The sequence below is a fragment of the Ictalurus furcatus genome, chromosome 22, assembly GCF_023375685.1.
Source record: "Ictalurus furcatus strain D&B chromosome 22, Billie_1.0, whole genome shotgun sequence".
NCBI classification, from domain to species: Eukaryota; Metazoa; Chordata; class Actinopteri; order Siluriformes; family Ictaluridae; genus Ictalurus; species Ictalurus furcatus.
In genome coordinates, this window is record NC_071276.1 from 8033035 (window position 1) to 8047478 (window position 14444).

General features: G+C 41.4%; 1 protein-coding gene and 1 long non-coding RNA gene across 2 annotated transcripts in view; one reads left to right on the plus strand and one right to left on the minus strand.

Annotated features, from left to right (window-relative positions):
* fam172a (family with sequence similarity 172 member A) overlaps positions 1-13459 on the plus strand; it is a 188006-nt gene extending 174547 nt beyond the window's left edge. Inside the window, exon 11 of the mRNA XM_053654004.1 lies at positions 11403-13459. Coding sequence (XP_053509979.1) covers positions 11403-11650 — 248 coding nt within the window. The 3' untranslated portion in view covers positions 11651-13459. The remainder of the gene's footprint in view (positions 1-11402) is intronic.
* The window catches only part of LOC128625572 (uncharacterized), a 21321-nt gene continuing 13819 nt past the window's right edge, over positions 6943-14444 (minus strand). The window contains exons 2-3 of the long non-coding RNA XR_008388971.1: positions 8546-8820; positions 6943-7834 (exon numbers count right to left, since the gene is read on the minus strand). This is a non-coding gene — a long non-coding RNA (uncharacterized LOC128625572). The remainder of the gene's footprint in view (positions 7835-8545; positions 8821-14444) is intronic.

Here is a 14444-nt window from a genome sequence, read left to right on the forward strand (position 1 = left end):
TTGATTTATAATCCCACTATCAAGTGTCACCCAGAAGAGGATGGCTTTCCTTTTAAGTCTGCGTCCTGTCAAGTTTTCTTCCTCAGTTCTTCTCAGGGAGTTTTTCCTTGACACGGTCAGCATTGGCATACTCATTTGGGAACTAAATATAAATCTATACACAGGTTTATTTTGTGAGAATATCTATTGTTAAAAGTGGCGTGCAGATAAAACTGTATCGATTTTATTTTATTTTTTTTTATCCGATATACACACCACCACCCTCGACTCTGTGATATCTCAAACTTGCATAGAACCTGTGAATTGGTTTATCCTCGTGACCATTTTTGTCTCCGCTCAAGGTTGATTCTTTTCGCTCGAGTTTACACACCATCAGTATGGATGACTTATGTGCCGTGATTCAGTCTGGAGAGCTTGCTTCTGTTCTTGACTCCTGCTACTCCTAATGTAAACACTCTCAGCCCTCTGCCCTTATTTATGTATTGACCAGCTATGGATTCGTCTTTTCACTCCGCGCTCCAATACTCGTCCAACATTCTGTCTCACTTACCAAGGACTCTTGATTTTATGAGGCACATGGAGCACTAGAGTAGCCGAGCTGTAAAGAATTTGTAAGAAAATGCCTTGAATCGGGGCAGTTCTTTTGAAGTGCCATGTGTTTGTTCACTTGCTGTTGTGGAGGTGTTAAACGCGGACTGTTCCGTATTAATTAAACGCTGTACTTTAGGACGTCTCTCCCAGCGGAGGTTATTAGAGCGTTTCTGGATACACTTGCCGAGATTTAGTCTCTAACCTTATCTGACATCCATTCAGAGTTAACACGCCGTGCGTTAGAGGTCAGTCGCATGCTGAAAGGGCTGGTGGCCAAAACGGCGAGAGAAGGAAGTGTGTGTGATGTGTATTCCATGAGTTTTTGTGCTTGTGCATCTGTTTATCTGTAGGCTTATCTGAAGAAGCCAGACAATGCCTGTTTCCTTCTATAACCTTCAATGTACGCAATACTGCTCATTATCTTCTGCTGTATGCCCAGAGAATTGTTGCCATGACATTCAAAGAGTAGTATGTATAGCCTGTGCTGCAACAGCTCTATAAACACAATGCATGATAAGCACAATATAAACAAGTGATAAATATGATTGATTCGTGGGTAAACACTTACAGTAAAATCATAAACTACTCTTTTTTCTTTTTTTTTTTGGTAAGTTTGTGGTGTCGTTTTATGCTTTTGTCTGTCGTGACAACTTCTTCAAAGAAAGTCTGACACATTTAATCTGTGCACGTGCAATTTGTTTTTCGGTTGATCTGCTACATGTCATTGCTTGTTCTTGACACATTCTATTATGCAGGGCTAAGCTTGTGTGAATTAGCTCACGCTCAGGCCTATTTCTGAATCACATTGTACACACACTGACGCTAAGCCTTAATTCATTTGTTACGATGTGATTTTTTTTTTTTTTTTCCTCACCTCATTCAAAGATTCGTCCTTTGCTGTTTACCTGATAGCTTCAGGGAGCAACAGTTATATTATAAAAAGCTGCTAGCGCTAGACAAGCAGCTGGGCTTTTTAATTGATGCCGGGTTTCTCCGTGTGTGTGTGTGTGTGTGTGTGTGTACAGTCTCAGGCACTAAAGCAATCTCCGTGCCTTGTGTCTCACCCGAATCTCATTGGACTAGCTGCCTAAACATCAGTCACTCTATGAAAAAGCTAGTTCTAGCATTGGGTCTGCCTCATCTATTTCATAAATATGCTAGCACAATGATGATTAGCCACAGGAGCTTAGGAGCTGTTTGCTCTCTGGGCCTCCCCGTCACTTTCATTTGCTTTTCTTCCCGCTTCTCCCAGAGTTATCTATGAGATATGCAGTCATTTGAACAAGGCTAACTTAATCATGCTAACGTGGGCTGAGGCTGTTTGACTTGCCAACAAATTAGTGCTCAAATTAGCCTTGAAATGTTCTGTAATTCTGCAGAATTGTCAGGGATGCAGTTCTCCACCCCCTACTGTGTGTTCATGTGGCTGTGTGACACATGCTATGTAACTGAGGTAGTGAAAAAAAGAATCTATACAGAGCACTTTAACACTAATATATATTTAAATGACCTTTGCCTGCTAAATAATAATGCTAATGAGTATATTGTTATTTGGCCCATCCTTTAATTCCTGATTCAGATACTAGGGTACCACAGCATTGTATCCCGTTATCATCTTGTAACTAAAGCCATTGGCACTAAGAGGGCTGTGTGTGTTGTTCAAATGGCATAAGGTGTGATTTTGCCTGGAGCATTTCAGGGTCTCAAATTCTCATATTGGACAAAATGTTCCGTCTCTCATTTTCTGGTTATATTATATATTACATTATAAAGTCTCTATTCCAGCTCTATACTTACAATCAACTTAAGCCACTTACAAATCGCCAAACTGCAGTTAGCACTGAAGGGACACCTCAGGGACACACACTGCTGTAACCTCATGGACACAGACTTCTGTACCCTCATGGTGACACTCTGTTGGAACCTCATGGACACACACTGTTGGAACCTCATGGACACACACTGTTGGAACCTCATGGACACAGACTTCTGTACCCTCATGGTGACACTCTGTTGGAACCTCATGGACACACTGTTGGAACTTCATGGACACACACTGTTGGAACTTCATGGACAAACACTGTTGGAACCTCATGGACACACTGTTGGAACCTCATGGACACTCTGTTGGAACCTCATGGACCCACAATGTTGGAACCTTATGGACACTCTGTTGGAACCTGATGGACACACACTGTTGGAACCTGATGGACACACACTGTTGGAACCTCATGGACACGCTGTTGGAACCTGATGGACACACACTGTTGGAACCTCATGGACACGCTGTTGGAACCTGATGGACACGCTGTTGGAACCTGATGGACACTCTGTTGGAACCTGATGGACACACATTGTTGGAACCTGATGGACACGCTGTTGGAACCTGATGGACACACACTGTTGGAACCTGATGGACACACACTGTTGGAACCTGATGGACACACACTGTTGGAACCTGATGGACACGCTGTTGGAACCTCATGGACACGCTGTTGGAACCTCATGGACACGCTGTTGGAACCTGATGGACACTCTGTTGGAACCTGATGGACACACATTGTTGGAACCTGATGGACACGCTGTTGGAACCTGATGGACACACACTGTTGGAACCTGATGGACACGCTGTTGGAACCTGATGGACACACACTGTTGGAACCTGATGGACACACACTGTTGGAACCTGATGGACACGCTGTTGGAACCTGATGGACACGCTGTTGGAACCTGATGGACACGCTGTTGGAACCTGATGGACACTCTGTTGGAACCTGATGGACACACACTGTTGGAACCTGATGGACACACACTGTTGGAACCTGATGGACACGCTGTTGGAACCTGATGGACACGCTGTTGGAACCTGATGGACACGCTGTTGGAACCTGATGGACACTCTGTTGGAACCTGATGGACACACATTGTTGGAACCTGATGGACACTCTGTTGGAACCTGATGGACACACACTGTTGGAACCTGATGGACACACACTGTTGGAACCTGATGGACACGCTGTTGGAACCTGATGGACACGCTGTTGGAACCTGATGGACACTCTGTTGGAACCTGATGGACACTCTGTTGGAACCTCATGGACACACACTGTTGGAACCTGATAGACACTCTGTTGGAACCTGATGGACACACGCTGTTGGAACCTGATGGACACACGCTGTTGGAACCTGATAGACACTCTGTTGGAACCTGATGGACACACACTGTTGGAACCTGATGGACACACACTGTTGGAACCTCATGGACATGCTGTTGGAACCTGATGGACACTCTGTTGGAACCTGATGGACACTCTGTTGGAACCTCATGGACACGCTGTTGGAACCTGATGGACACACACTGTTGGAACCTGATGGACACTCTGTTGGAACCTCATGGACACACTGTGGGAACCTCATGGACACACTGTTGGAACCTCATGGGCAAACACTGCTGTAACCTTATGGACAAACTATGTTGGGCTCTTACGGACACTCATGGTTTGAACCTCAGGGATATGAGGACTGAAAGCTCAAGGACTCAATACTGGAAATTTAAGGTCACACTGTGGAGCCCTTAGGAACCCACACTGCTTGAAACTCTGGGACACACACTTTTGGAACCTCAGAGAGACACACTGCAGGTACCTCAGGGACACACACTGTTGAAAACTCAAGAACACAATACTGGAATTTCAGGGCACATTGTTTGAACCTCAGGGACATGCTGCATGAATGTCAGGGACACGCATTGCTGAAACCTCACGGACAGACTGGAATCACATGGTCACACTGATCGACACCTCAAGACAAATGCAGTTGGAATTTCAGGGACACACACTGCTGAAACCTCAGGGTCATCTTGTTGGACGCTGAGGGACCCACACTGCTGGAATCTCAGGGACACACACCACTAAAACATCAGAGACACTCACAGCTGGAACCTCGAGGTCACACTGTTTGGTGCTCAAGGACACACTGCTAGCACCTCAGGGACACTCACAGCTGGAACCTCAAGGTCACTCTGTTTGGTGCTCAAGGACACACTGCTAGCAGCTCAGGGACACACTGCTGGAACCTCAAAGTCACACTGCATGACCCTCAGGGATTCATGCTTCTGGACTGTACTCAATTCTGTTACAAACTCCACAGTGTGAAGTGCAAACTGTATATTTTTTAATATAATAATTTAATTGCACAGAATACAAACATGACAAGCTTTTGTCACAACAGTAATAATTGTAATAAGTGCTCCTGGCATTGGCAATGAAGTGAGAAGCAGCATAGGGGGAGGACTTTGTATGTGAGGTTTTTTTTTTCTTGTTTGGCTAGGGGGTTGGATGGTGTTAACAGGATAAATATATTTGATTAATCATCTTGTGATTTGTAGCTTTACATTCTTCATTACCAAGTAGCGTGTTAGTGCAATGTGTGATAACATTGGCACCTGTTCTCACCTCATTAGTCCTCAGGACAACTGTACTCGGATCCCCCTTTCCCTGTCCAAGGCATGCACTGGAGAAAACCTCAAACTGCCAGGGCATCACAGAGCAATGCTGTCAGAAACTCAGACAAGGACAACTGATAGCAATTATTCTGTGGTGTCTTTCTCCTTATGTTCCTTTATGGACCATGTGACCTGGACCTGCTCGATCCAGCTCAGCTCCTTATGGAGTAATGTCCCGACGCTGTTCGCCTTTCATAGCTCATGTTGTTGCTTTAATGTGATTCATCATAATTATAATGTTGTAGGCCAGACTATATTTGAGTTAATGTGAGTACAAATAATTATTTATGGTGCTAGATTTCCACACTTATACCTTGCTTATAACATTTCAAAATGAAAAATAAAAATGTAATATAAGCATATATTTATATACTTTTTTTTTTTTTAACTTTTGGTTGTTTCCATAATTATTCAAATCAGAGATACCATTATTTTGCAACAACAGTGTAATTATGGCATATCAAAATGCCCCCTAATGAGAGCCAACAGTTTTGAAAATTAAATGAAGTATGCCAGTCGTGTTTAATCAATTAAGAGACAGGTTTGAATGGCATGCTACAGATGGAGGCTAATTACAGTCAGCACATTTAGATTTTTTTTTTTTTGTCTGGCTTGGAGTTGTACATTTAGGAGTGCTGTTACTGTTGATTTGCCTCATACACAGCTAATACTTTATCTTCAGTCAGGATTATCATTTCTTTAATAGTGATGTTTGGTAGTGGAAACCACCGAGACACACACACTCCTTGAACCTCAGAGACACACACACACACACTCCTTGAACCTCAAAGACACACACACACACTCCTTGAACCTCAGAGACACATGTTGTTGGAACCTCAGAGACACACACAGTACTTGAACCTCAGAGATGCACACTGCTGGAACCTCAGAGACACACGCACTCCTTGAACCTTAGGGACACACACTCTTGGAAACTCAGGGACACGCACTGCTGGAACCTCATGGACACAGACTGCTGGAACCTCAGGGCCACAGACTGCTGGAACCTCAGGGCCACACACATCTGGAACCTCAGGGCCACACACATCTGGAACCTCAGGGACACAGACTGCTGGAACCTCAGGGACACAGACTGCTGGAACCTCAGGGACAAAGACTGCTGGAACCTCAGGGACACGCACCGCTGGAACCTCAGGGATACGCACCGCTGGAACCTCAGGGACCCACACTGCTGAAATCTTAGGGACACACACTTCTGGAACGTCAGGGACACACACTGCTGGAACGTCAGAGACCCTTACTGCTGGAACGTCAGAGACCCTTACTGCTGGAACGTCAGAGACCCTTACTGCTGGAACGTCAGAGACCCTTACTGCTGGAACCTCAGGGACCCTTACTCCTGGAACTTCAGGGACCCACACTGCTGGAACTTCAGGGACACATTGTTGGACCCTCAGACACACACACCCACCCAGCTGGACTGTACTTAATTACTATTCTGTTAGAAACTCCACAATATAAAGTGACGTGTAACATGGTCTCTCTGTAAAATGTTTGAAACTCATTCGTCTTTCTAATTTATGGTTGTGTAATGAGTTCTGTTTGCTCCTAGAACAATAATAATTAAAGTAATTAAAAGTGGCAAAGTGTGTGTGTGTGTGTGTGTGTGTGTGTGTGTGTGTGTGTGTGGGATCACCACACATCCTCCCTCTCATGGACAAGTGTTGTATTTGTGTTGTAGATGCTTGTGTTTGTGGATTTCCTGCTTTTTATCTGCGACTGTGTGTATGTTTCTTCATACATTAATTTAATTGCCCAGAATACAAACAAGGCTTTTGTCACAACAGTAATAATTGTAATAAGTGCTCCTGGCATTGGCGATGAAGAGAGGAGCAGCATAGGAGGGTTTTTTTTCCCCGTGTTTAATGGAATAAATGTATATTTGATTTGTCGTCTTATGATTCATAACGTAATGTTCTTCATTTCCATTGGCACCTGTTCTCACCTCATTAGTCCTCAGGACGAATGAACTCGGATCCCCCTTTCCACGTCCAAGGAATGCAATGGAGAAAACCTCAAATTGCCAGGGCATCACAGAGCGCTGGTTTTGGAAACCCAACTCGGATACTAACAGGGACACTGACAGCAACTATGCTGTGGTGTCTTTCTTCTAATGTCCCCTTATGGATTTTGTTACTGGATGTGTTTGATCCAGCTCAGCTCCTTATGGAGTAATGTCTCGACACTGTTCGCTTTTCATAGCTCATGTACCAGTGTTGTAGACTTTTTATTTCATGTGAGGACAAATAAGCATTTATGGTTCAAGATTTCTATGGATTAGTTAGTTATAGTGTTAAATGAATGAAGCAAGACATAATAAAACACTCAGGACGCAATGCAATCTTTGTTCATTTTTATTAAATTATTATTATGTTATGTAATTTACATTATTATTATTATTGGAATCAAAATGCCACTGCAACAACGGTGTAATTACGGCATGTCAGAATACCTCCTAATGAGCGCCAACAGTTTTGAAAATGAAATGAAATTCATGTTTAAACTATTACGAGACAGGTTTGAGTGGCATCCTACAGATGGAGACTAATTACAGTCTGTCTTGGAGTTGTCAGTTGATAGACCTTCAGTCTAGAATTTCATTTGTTTGTGTGATATTTTTGGTAGTTGCCTTGTGATGGACTGGCACCCTGTCCAGGGTGTACCCCGCCTTGTGCCCGATGCTCCCTAGGATAGGCTCCAGGTTTCCCCGTGACCCTGAAAAGGATGAGCGGTATAGAAGATGGATGGATGGATGGATGGATGGATTTTTGGTAGTGTAATTATAGCTATAACATAAATAACGAAATAGAAATAGTAATGAAAATGGTTTCATTTGAAGTATTCGATGCCATGGATACCATATTTTATTCAGTTATTAATGAACAAGCTTTCAGTAAAATAAATAAATAAATAAATGAAATAATAAAAATATTAATAATGAAAAAGTTTAGTTGAATGTAACGTACAAGTCCTTCATTTTCCAAACATTAATCTCCTGTGTAAGTGCAGCTTACTTTATTAAATAAACAGAGAATAGCCTAACTCTAATCATATAAAAATGTTTTGACATCGTTTTCCTGGATTACTGATAGGCTCGATGAGCTTTAGTGATTTATATCCTTATAATCCTTCTCTCAGTTACTTCATAATAATTTTTAAAAATTTGATTTATACTTATGAGCATGAAATTTATCATTTATATCCTCCAAGAGCTGACAGCTTATGAAAAAAATCCTCCTGAAAAACAGATTTCCTGGACAATTACAGTGAGACGTCAGTCTTAGCATAGAAGCATGATAATCCACGGCTGCATCTTTTAATACTATAGTATTAATTTAATTTGTCTCTTGACTGCACCTGGTTGTCTTTGTCCTTGCCTTTTCAGTGCCTAAATGAGCAAGTGTAATCCACACATACTCTACTTACATTTGATACAACTTTAGAGATCATTTAGAGATAGCACGGTGGTGTAATAAAAGCCTATTAGCGAAGCGTGCTGTTAAGCCAGTGTACGAGGTGATGTCACCGGAGAGGGCGGAGCACCCACAGGGTCGCTGAAGGGACCTGGATCATTTGCATATCTGCTTGGAGACACACTGTTACTGACCCCATAGCCAGGATTAGTGTGAGAGGCTTTCACTGCTCACGAGTTCATCGCCGGTTCAGGGTAACCGAAAGCAAGCCCTCGCCATTGATAACTCCTGAAGGGGAGAGAGGGTGAGAGAAAGAGAAGTAAGGGCTGTTTGGAGAGGAAGGAAGAACAATTGGAGGCTGTGTGCTTTAAATTGGGTATAAATTATTAGTAAGAGCAGTGGAGGCGATATCTTCTTCTTCTCCAGTGGTGTGTTGTGCCAGGACCTACACAGGTAAAGAGATTGTTTGGGCAGGAGTTATTGACTCGCTGATTGCCAGTTTCGTAAACTTGACCTGAGGCACTGATCACTCGCCAAGCTAGGGGAAAAAAAACGATACACACACACACACACCTTTCCCATCTCGCCACAGCTATCTTCATCAATACTGGCCAGACAAAGGTCAATCTAATAAACATGGAGGTCAGTATCGTGGCCATTTGAGAACTCTTTTGGCATGGGCCTTAGAGGTGCTTTTTAATTGTATCCCTGCGGGCAGGTAATGCTGTTGTAATGCAGAGGAAAGAATAACAACCGGACAAGAACGATATATCTACCCTGTCCTCACTATAATACGCAGAGAGCTCGTGCAGAGAAAGCTGCTGTTGCTGTGTGAAAAATCACTGGCATTGGAGCAAGTGTACTCAATGACAGGACGTGAATAGGAATTATTTAAATAAATTTTACAGCAAACACCCTGACAGATAGGTTGCTTGTTTTCAGATGGAAAATGATGACTCCTAAAGGCCTAGCTTCATGTCCTTCATAGTGGTTCTCACAGTGAAGAGGTACCGTAAGGACTTGAGGTATACATGTCACTCCTCCAGAGCCTAATGACCTGAACATGGGAATTCTTTAACCTGCCGCGAAAGGCAGAAACTGAACCTTTCTGTGGATGAGTTGATAGCTGTGCTTTAGCCACTGGAGAGAACACTCAATCCTCCTCTGCTGGTGGTCACTGCTTCCATTGTTCACCACTACGCATACATCTTAATAAGTGGAAAAGCCAGAAAGCGGATATATAGAACACGATACAGCACCGGCTCTTGTGTAGGACTTCCAGTAGTTGGAGCTAAAATCTGATAAAATCTGTTAAAAAAAACCCAACATGAAATCAGGTATAAAGGTGTGCAGTTCAGATACGAGTGTTCTGTAGCAGAGTCTGATTGTTTAATTGACTGATTGACATGCCTATATAGAAGCTTGAGTTGAAGTCAAGCTGTACATTAAACAAAACGGCACCTCAAAGTTTATGTTGCTTATTCGATTCAATTCAACAAGTTTTATTGGCATGCCTATATACACGTACAGTGTTGCCAAAGCATTACAGGAATGTAGAACTGTTAATAATGAACATATTCGTTTAGCGTTCGTATTAGCACATGGTCAGAATCTGAATAAACATATACTGTATTAGTGTCCATATGGAAACATGGAGATGAGAGGATAGAAACCAAGCCTCAGTACAAATGTTGGCAATCTGGCTTATTTTCTCGACGCTTTAGTACTGTGCAAAAGTCTTAGATCATTTATCAGTTAGGTATTTTAATTACTTATGACGGTTACTTATCTGCAGTGTACATTTTCCGCCTGTTAAATTAAAAAGCAAATCTCTCCTCAAGGCACTCCAGCTGTATTTCTTACATTTTAGTACTACTAATAACTCATACAATTTAATAAGCCATCGATTAGCTGAATAATGTATTCAATTAGTAATAGTTAACAAATACTTTGCTGCCTTTATTTAATACTGGGATGAGGTTTGAAAACACCTTTTAACGATTTCAAGGTTTTATAGAACAGTAGTCTACCAGCCTTTTTTTTTTTTTTTTTTTTTTTTTTTGGTAAAGTATCATATGAAAGGTCAAGGTAAGGGATAATGGTGTGCTTAGCTTTTGTAACTTTTTTTTTTTAAATCAAATGAGATCCTGCTGAACTGACTTTTTGAATGTGTGCAAATTTTTTCACAAGATTAGATCCCCCAAAGACACGATGTTCAACTGTAAACATCATTTGAAGAAATTCAGAACAAAATGAAATGCCAAGGATAGAAATTTATTCAAATGGTTGATTAGCGTCTGGTCAAAGTCATCTGGCATCAAAGCTAATGATGGCAAAAACACAAAATTGCAAGAAAAAAAAAACAAGACCATAAATTTCAGCCAGAGGCAGAACGTTTTAGGTAGCAGTGGGTATAAAATGTGAGGTTTTTTTGCTCCACAAATGCACTAGCATGTTACAAGAAGTACAAGGCTGCACGTCTACAGGTTTCTGTGTGGAACGTGACACCTTTGGGTGCGTATCATCAGTGATATTAGAGGATCTGGTGAAAATCAATGGAATGATGACCGCATGAGCAGATTTCATCCTGCTATACCTTTACAATAATAATAACTCTAACGCACTGCAGTTATGATTAAGACTCGAAGCAGAAGTCACATGGGACATTTGCATTCAAAGGGATTGTTAGAAGAATCCTTAAAGAACATACAGTCTTGGCTTTTTCTAAACATATACATGTGGATGTTTTTCAGAGAATTAGCTGTAGGTGATCATATCAGAAGTGGGCTGAGACGTCTGCCCAGTATTGTTTATTTTATTACATAAACAATGCATTGTTGAGTATAATCTGTATGTGCATGTGTTTGCAGGCACTGAGAGGCACGAGCTGACCTCATGGAATAGCTTCAAGTCCATCTTCCGATTCTTCAACGAACATCTGCAGGCACGAATGGAGGAGGACGGGGACGAGGGCAACGTGGAGGAGCGAAAGGAGGAGCAGAGGGAGGAGCACAAAGAAGAGGAGAGGGAGGAGCAAAAAGAAGAGCAGAGGGAGGAAGAGGAAGATCACTCTACCACAGTGACTACCCAAAAATGTGCCAAACATGAGGATTTATAGAAAACTCTGGAATAGCATCAGACTTTCTTGGTCAGGCCGCTCTCGATTGAATATTTTTGCTTTTAATGCTTTTAAAGGGTAGCACCTCCTTCTATATTGTCTGATGCCTTAGAGTTCGGGGTCGGCGCGTCATAATAGCATCAGAATAGCATCAGAATAGCGTTTTGCATTACACAACTATCAAAGCAATATATACTGCTTGTGCCTCCCCCTGAGCTGCTCTGTGGGTTTGGTGGCCATATTAAGGCTGTCAGGTGACACTGCACAGTACATAGCGCTGCAAAGTGTCCAGACATCGCGCTAAACTCACGTAATGCACACACACACACACACAGGTTTAACCCACAGTTCATTTAGCCCACTTTAAGCCTGAAAAGCTCTGTTTTTTTACATTCAGTTTTACCCAGTTTTACATTGATAAGGGTGCTGGCATGCCTAATAAATTTTCATCCTTTCCATTGTGGACTCATGCGTATTAGCACTACAGCATTAAAGGAACTTGCACTGCGTAGAGATTTGCTTGGGAAAGTACACATTAGACGCGGGATTTTTCCACGCCACGTGCCTCCGAAAGAAGCGAATCCTGAATACCAGGTAATAATGTGCGTCTCACGACTCGTATATATTCCTTACACTCATCCCCACATCATCAGGATCAATCATATAGAAGTATTTCATCTAAAATAACCTAAAGCCACATATCAAGAATGATTTTTAGCCTTATCTTTTTATTTTTTATTTTTTAAAAGACACTTTGGAATATCTGACCTTTCCCACGTGCTATCAAAAGGAGGGTTAATCATTTCTAAATCATAAAACCAGTTCTTTTAAATGTGCGCTTTTTCAATGTGACGTACACGCCTGGTAAGTCTCACAATTTAACAACACGCTGACATCCGCTGCTTTTGCTAAAGCACATAATGTCACTTTCTTAGCATAAACAAAAGACAAACAGAACAATGTGGGATTAGGCAAGACTTAAGCTGTCGCTTAGACATGACAGCACGTCACCCTGCTTCAACTAAAACTTTGCCACATTTTTATTTTTGACGTTGGATGATTTGAACCTTTGTAAGCACAATTTGCATATTTTAACAAATTTGACCAAATTACCAACTTTTAGCCGGAATAAATGAGTGAAACATTTTAAAACCTGAACTGCCTTTAGTGTTTTGTCTACATCATTATTAGGCTAGTATTACATTCCGCCTTAAAACGAAATACTAAAGTGGTTGTGTATTACAGCTGAACTGGAAAGTAAAAATTTTGGAATTTGAATATTGCTGCCTTAAAATAAATGACACTTCTTTTTTTTTTTTCTTTTTGGTTCTTTTCTTTTCCTCTGATGCATTCAACTAAGCCATCAGTTGATTATTGGCAAGAAGTGCAACCTTAAACCAAAATCTAAATATATGTTTCATATATAAGTCATGAATCTTAGCCATTCTTATTTTTTAATCTTGTTATTTCTCATTTTTGTAAAATCCTATTTGCTTTCAATAGACACATGGTTTGTTTTTTTTTTACAAATAATAATAATAATAATAATAATTAGACTTTTTATTCATCTTGTAAATTGTTGTTTTTTTTTTTTGTTTTTTAAACAAAATCGCTAGAATGAATGGAAGTAGTTTTCAAATCGTCGTCCAACTTTGACGCAAGTGTAATTTGTCATTTCCGCCTCTCTTTTTTTGTTTGTTTGTTTGTCTCGTATCTCATAAAGACTGGGGTTACTTTTTACCTACTTATTTTCTCTTCATTTTTGCCTCCTGAATTGCCTTTGAAACAAATAAACGCTTTTTAACAACACGGTGTGATAAAAGCTTGCATTTGTTGTCCAGTGTTGTTAAATGGTTTGTTCCACGAGCTGATCATTAGATCATTTTTGTTCAGTTCTTTTGTAAACTACAGAATCAAAACAAGTGAAAGTTTTCCACCTACTTTTACAAATTGAACCTTGCCCATGAAGTTTAAACTTGCCGCATGGTAACATACTGAGCAGTGTGGGAGAAGAGTTCAGTACAGGACCATTTTGGGGATTTGGCCTATAATCTTAAACACTCAGACTAGTTGGCACATTGGTAAGGTTTGCTAATGAAAATGGCTGTATGTGGTTTGGGACAAAACCCCCAGTCCAACCGTATAGACTCAAACCCTAAAGACGCAACGGCGCAGCTTTTATTCTTATCGTGAAGGCTTTACTTTCAGCCCAAGTAGTAGCCGGGTTAGAGTTCAACTCTTCGGGGGAAGGGGGATAAAGATCTGCAGAGCTTGATAAAAGCTCGAAGCTCCGGTGGCTCGCCGAGTTCCCAAAGAACCTGAGTCTGACCGGCTAGCCGAGCTGCTCATCTCGCGTTAACGGCAGCTGCGCAACTCGATCGCGAAAGAGGAGCCGCGTCTCCACAATGAGGCCAATGTTAAGCAAAAGAAGTGTCAGTCAAAAGGCTGCCACGTATCAGATGAAGCCTCAAATCAACAAGTTTCCTCCAATAACATACAGGCCGCTTTTGCGCCTAAAGACACACGGTAGCCTATAGGGTCCTGCAAAGTCACTGGCCAACTCTCCAACATTAAAACAAAGTGCTCTCAGTTTCGAGGTGTTTTTGTTTGTTTGTTTGTTTGTTTTTGTTTTTTTCTTTTCTTTTTCAGATGCGTGCAATTTGAGACAATTAATGATTATGGTTTAGCTGTTAAAGTAATACATCAATTTTTTTGGTTCGAAATTTCTTCAACTCCCAACCCGATGGATTACTTCTCTTGTAGACAATGCGTAATGATGAGTCCAGGTTCATTC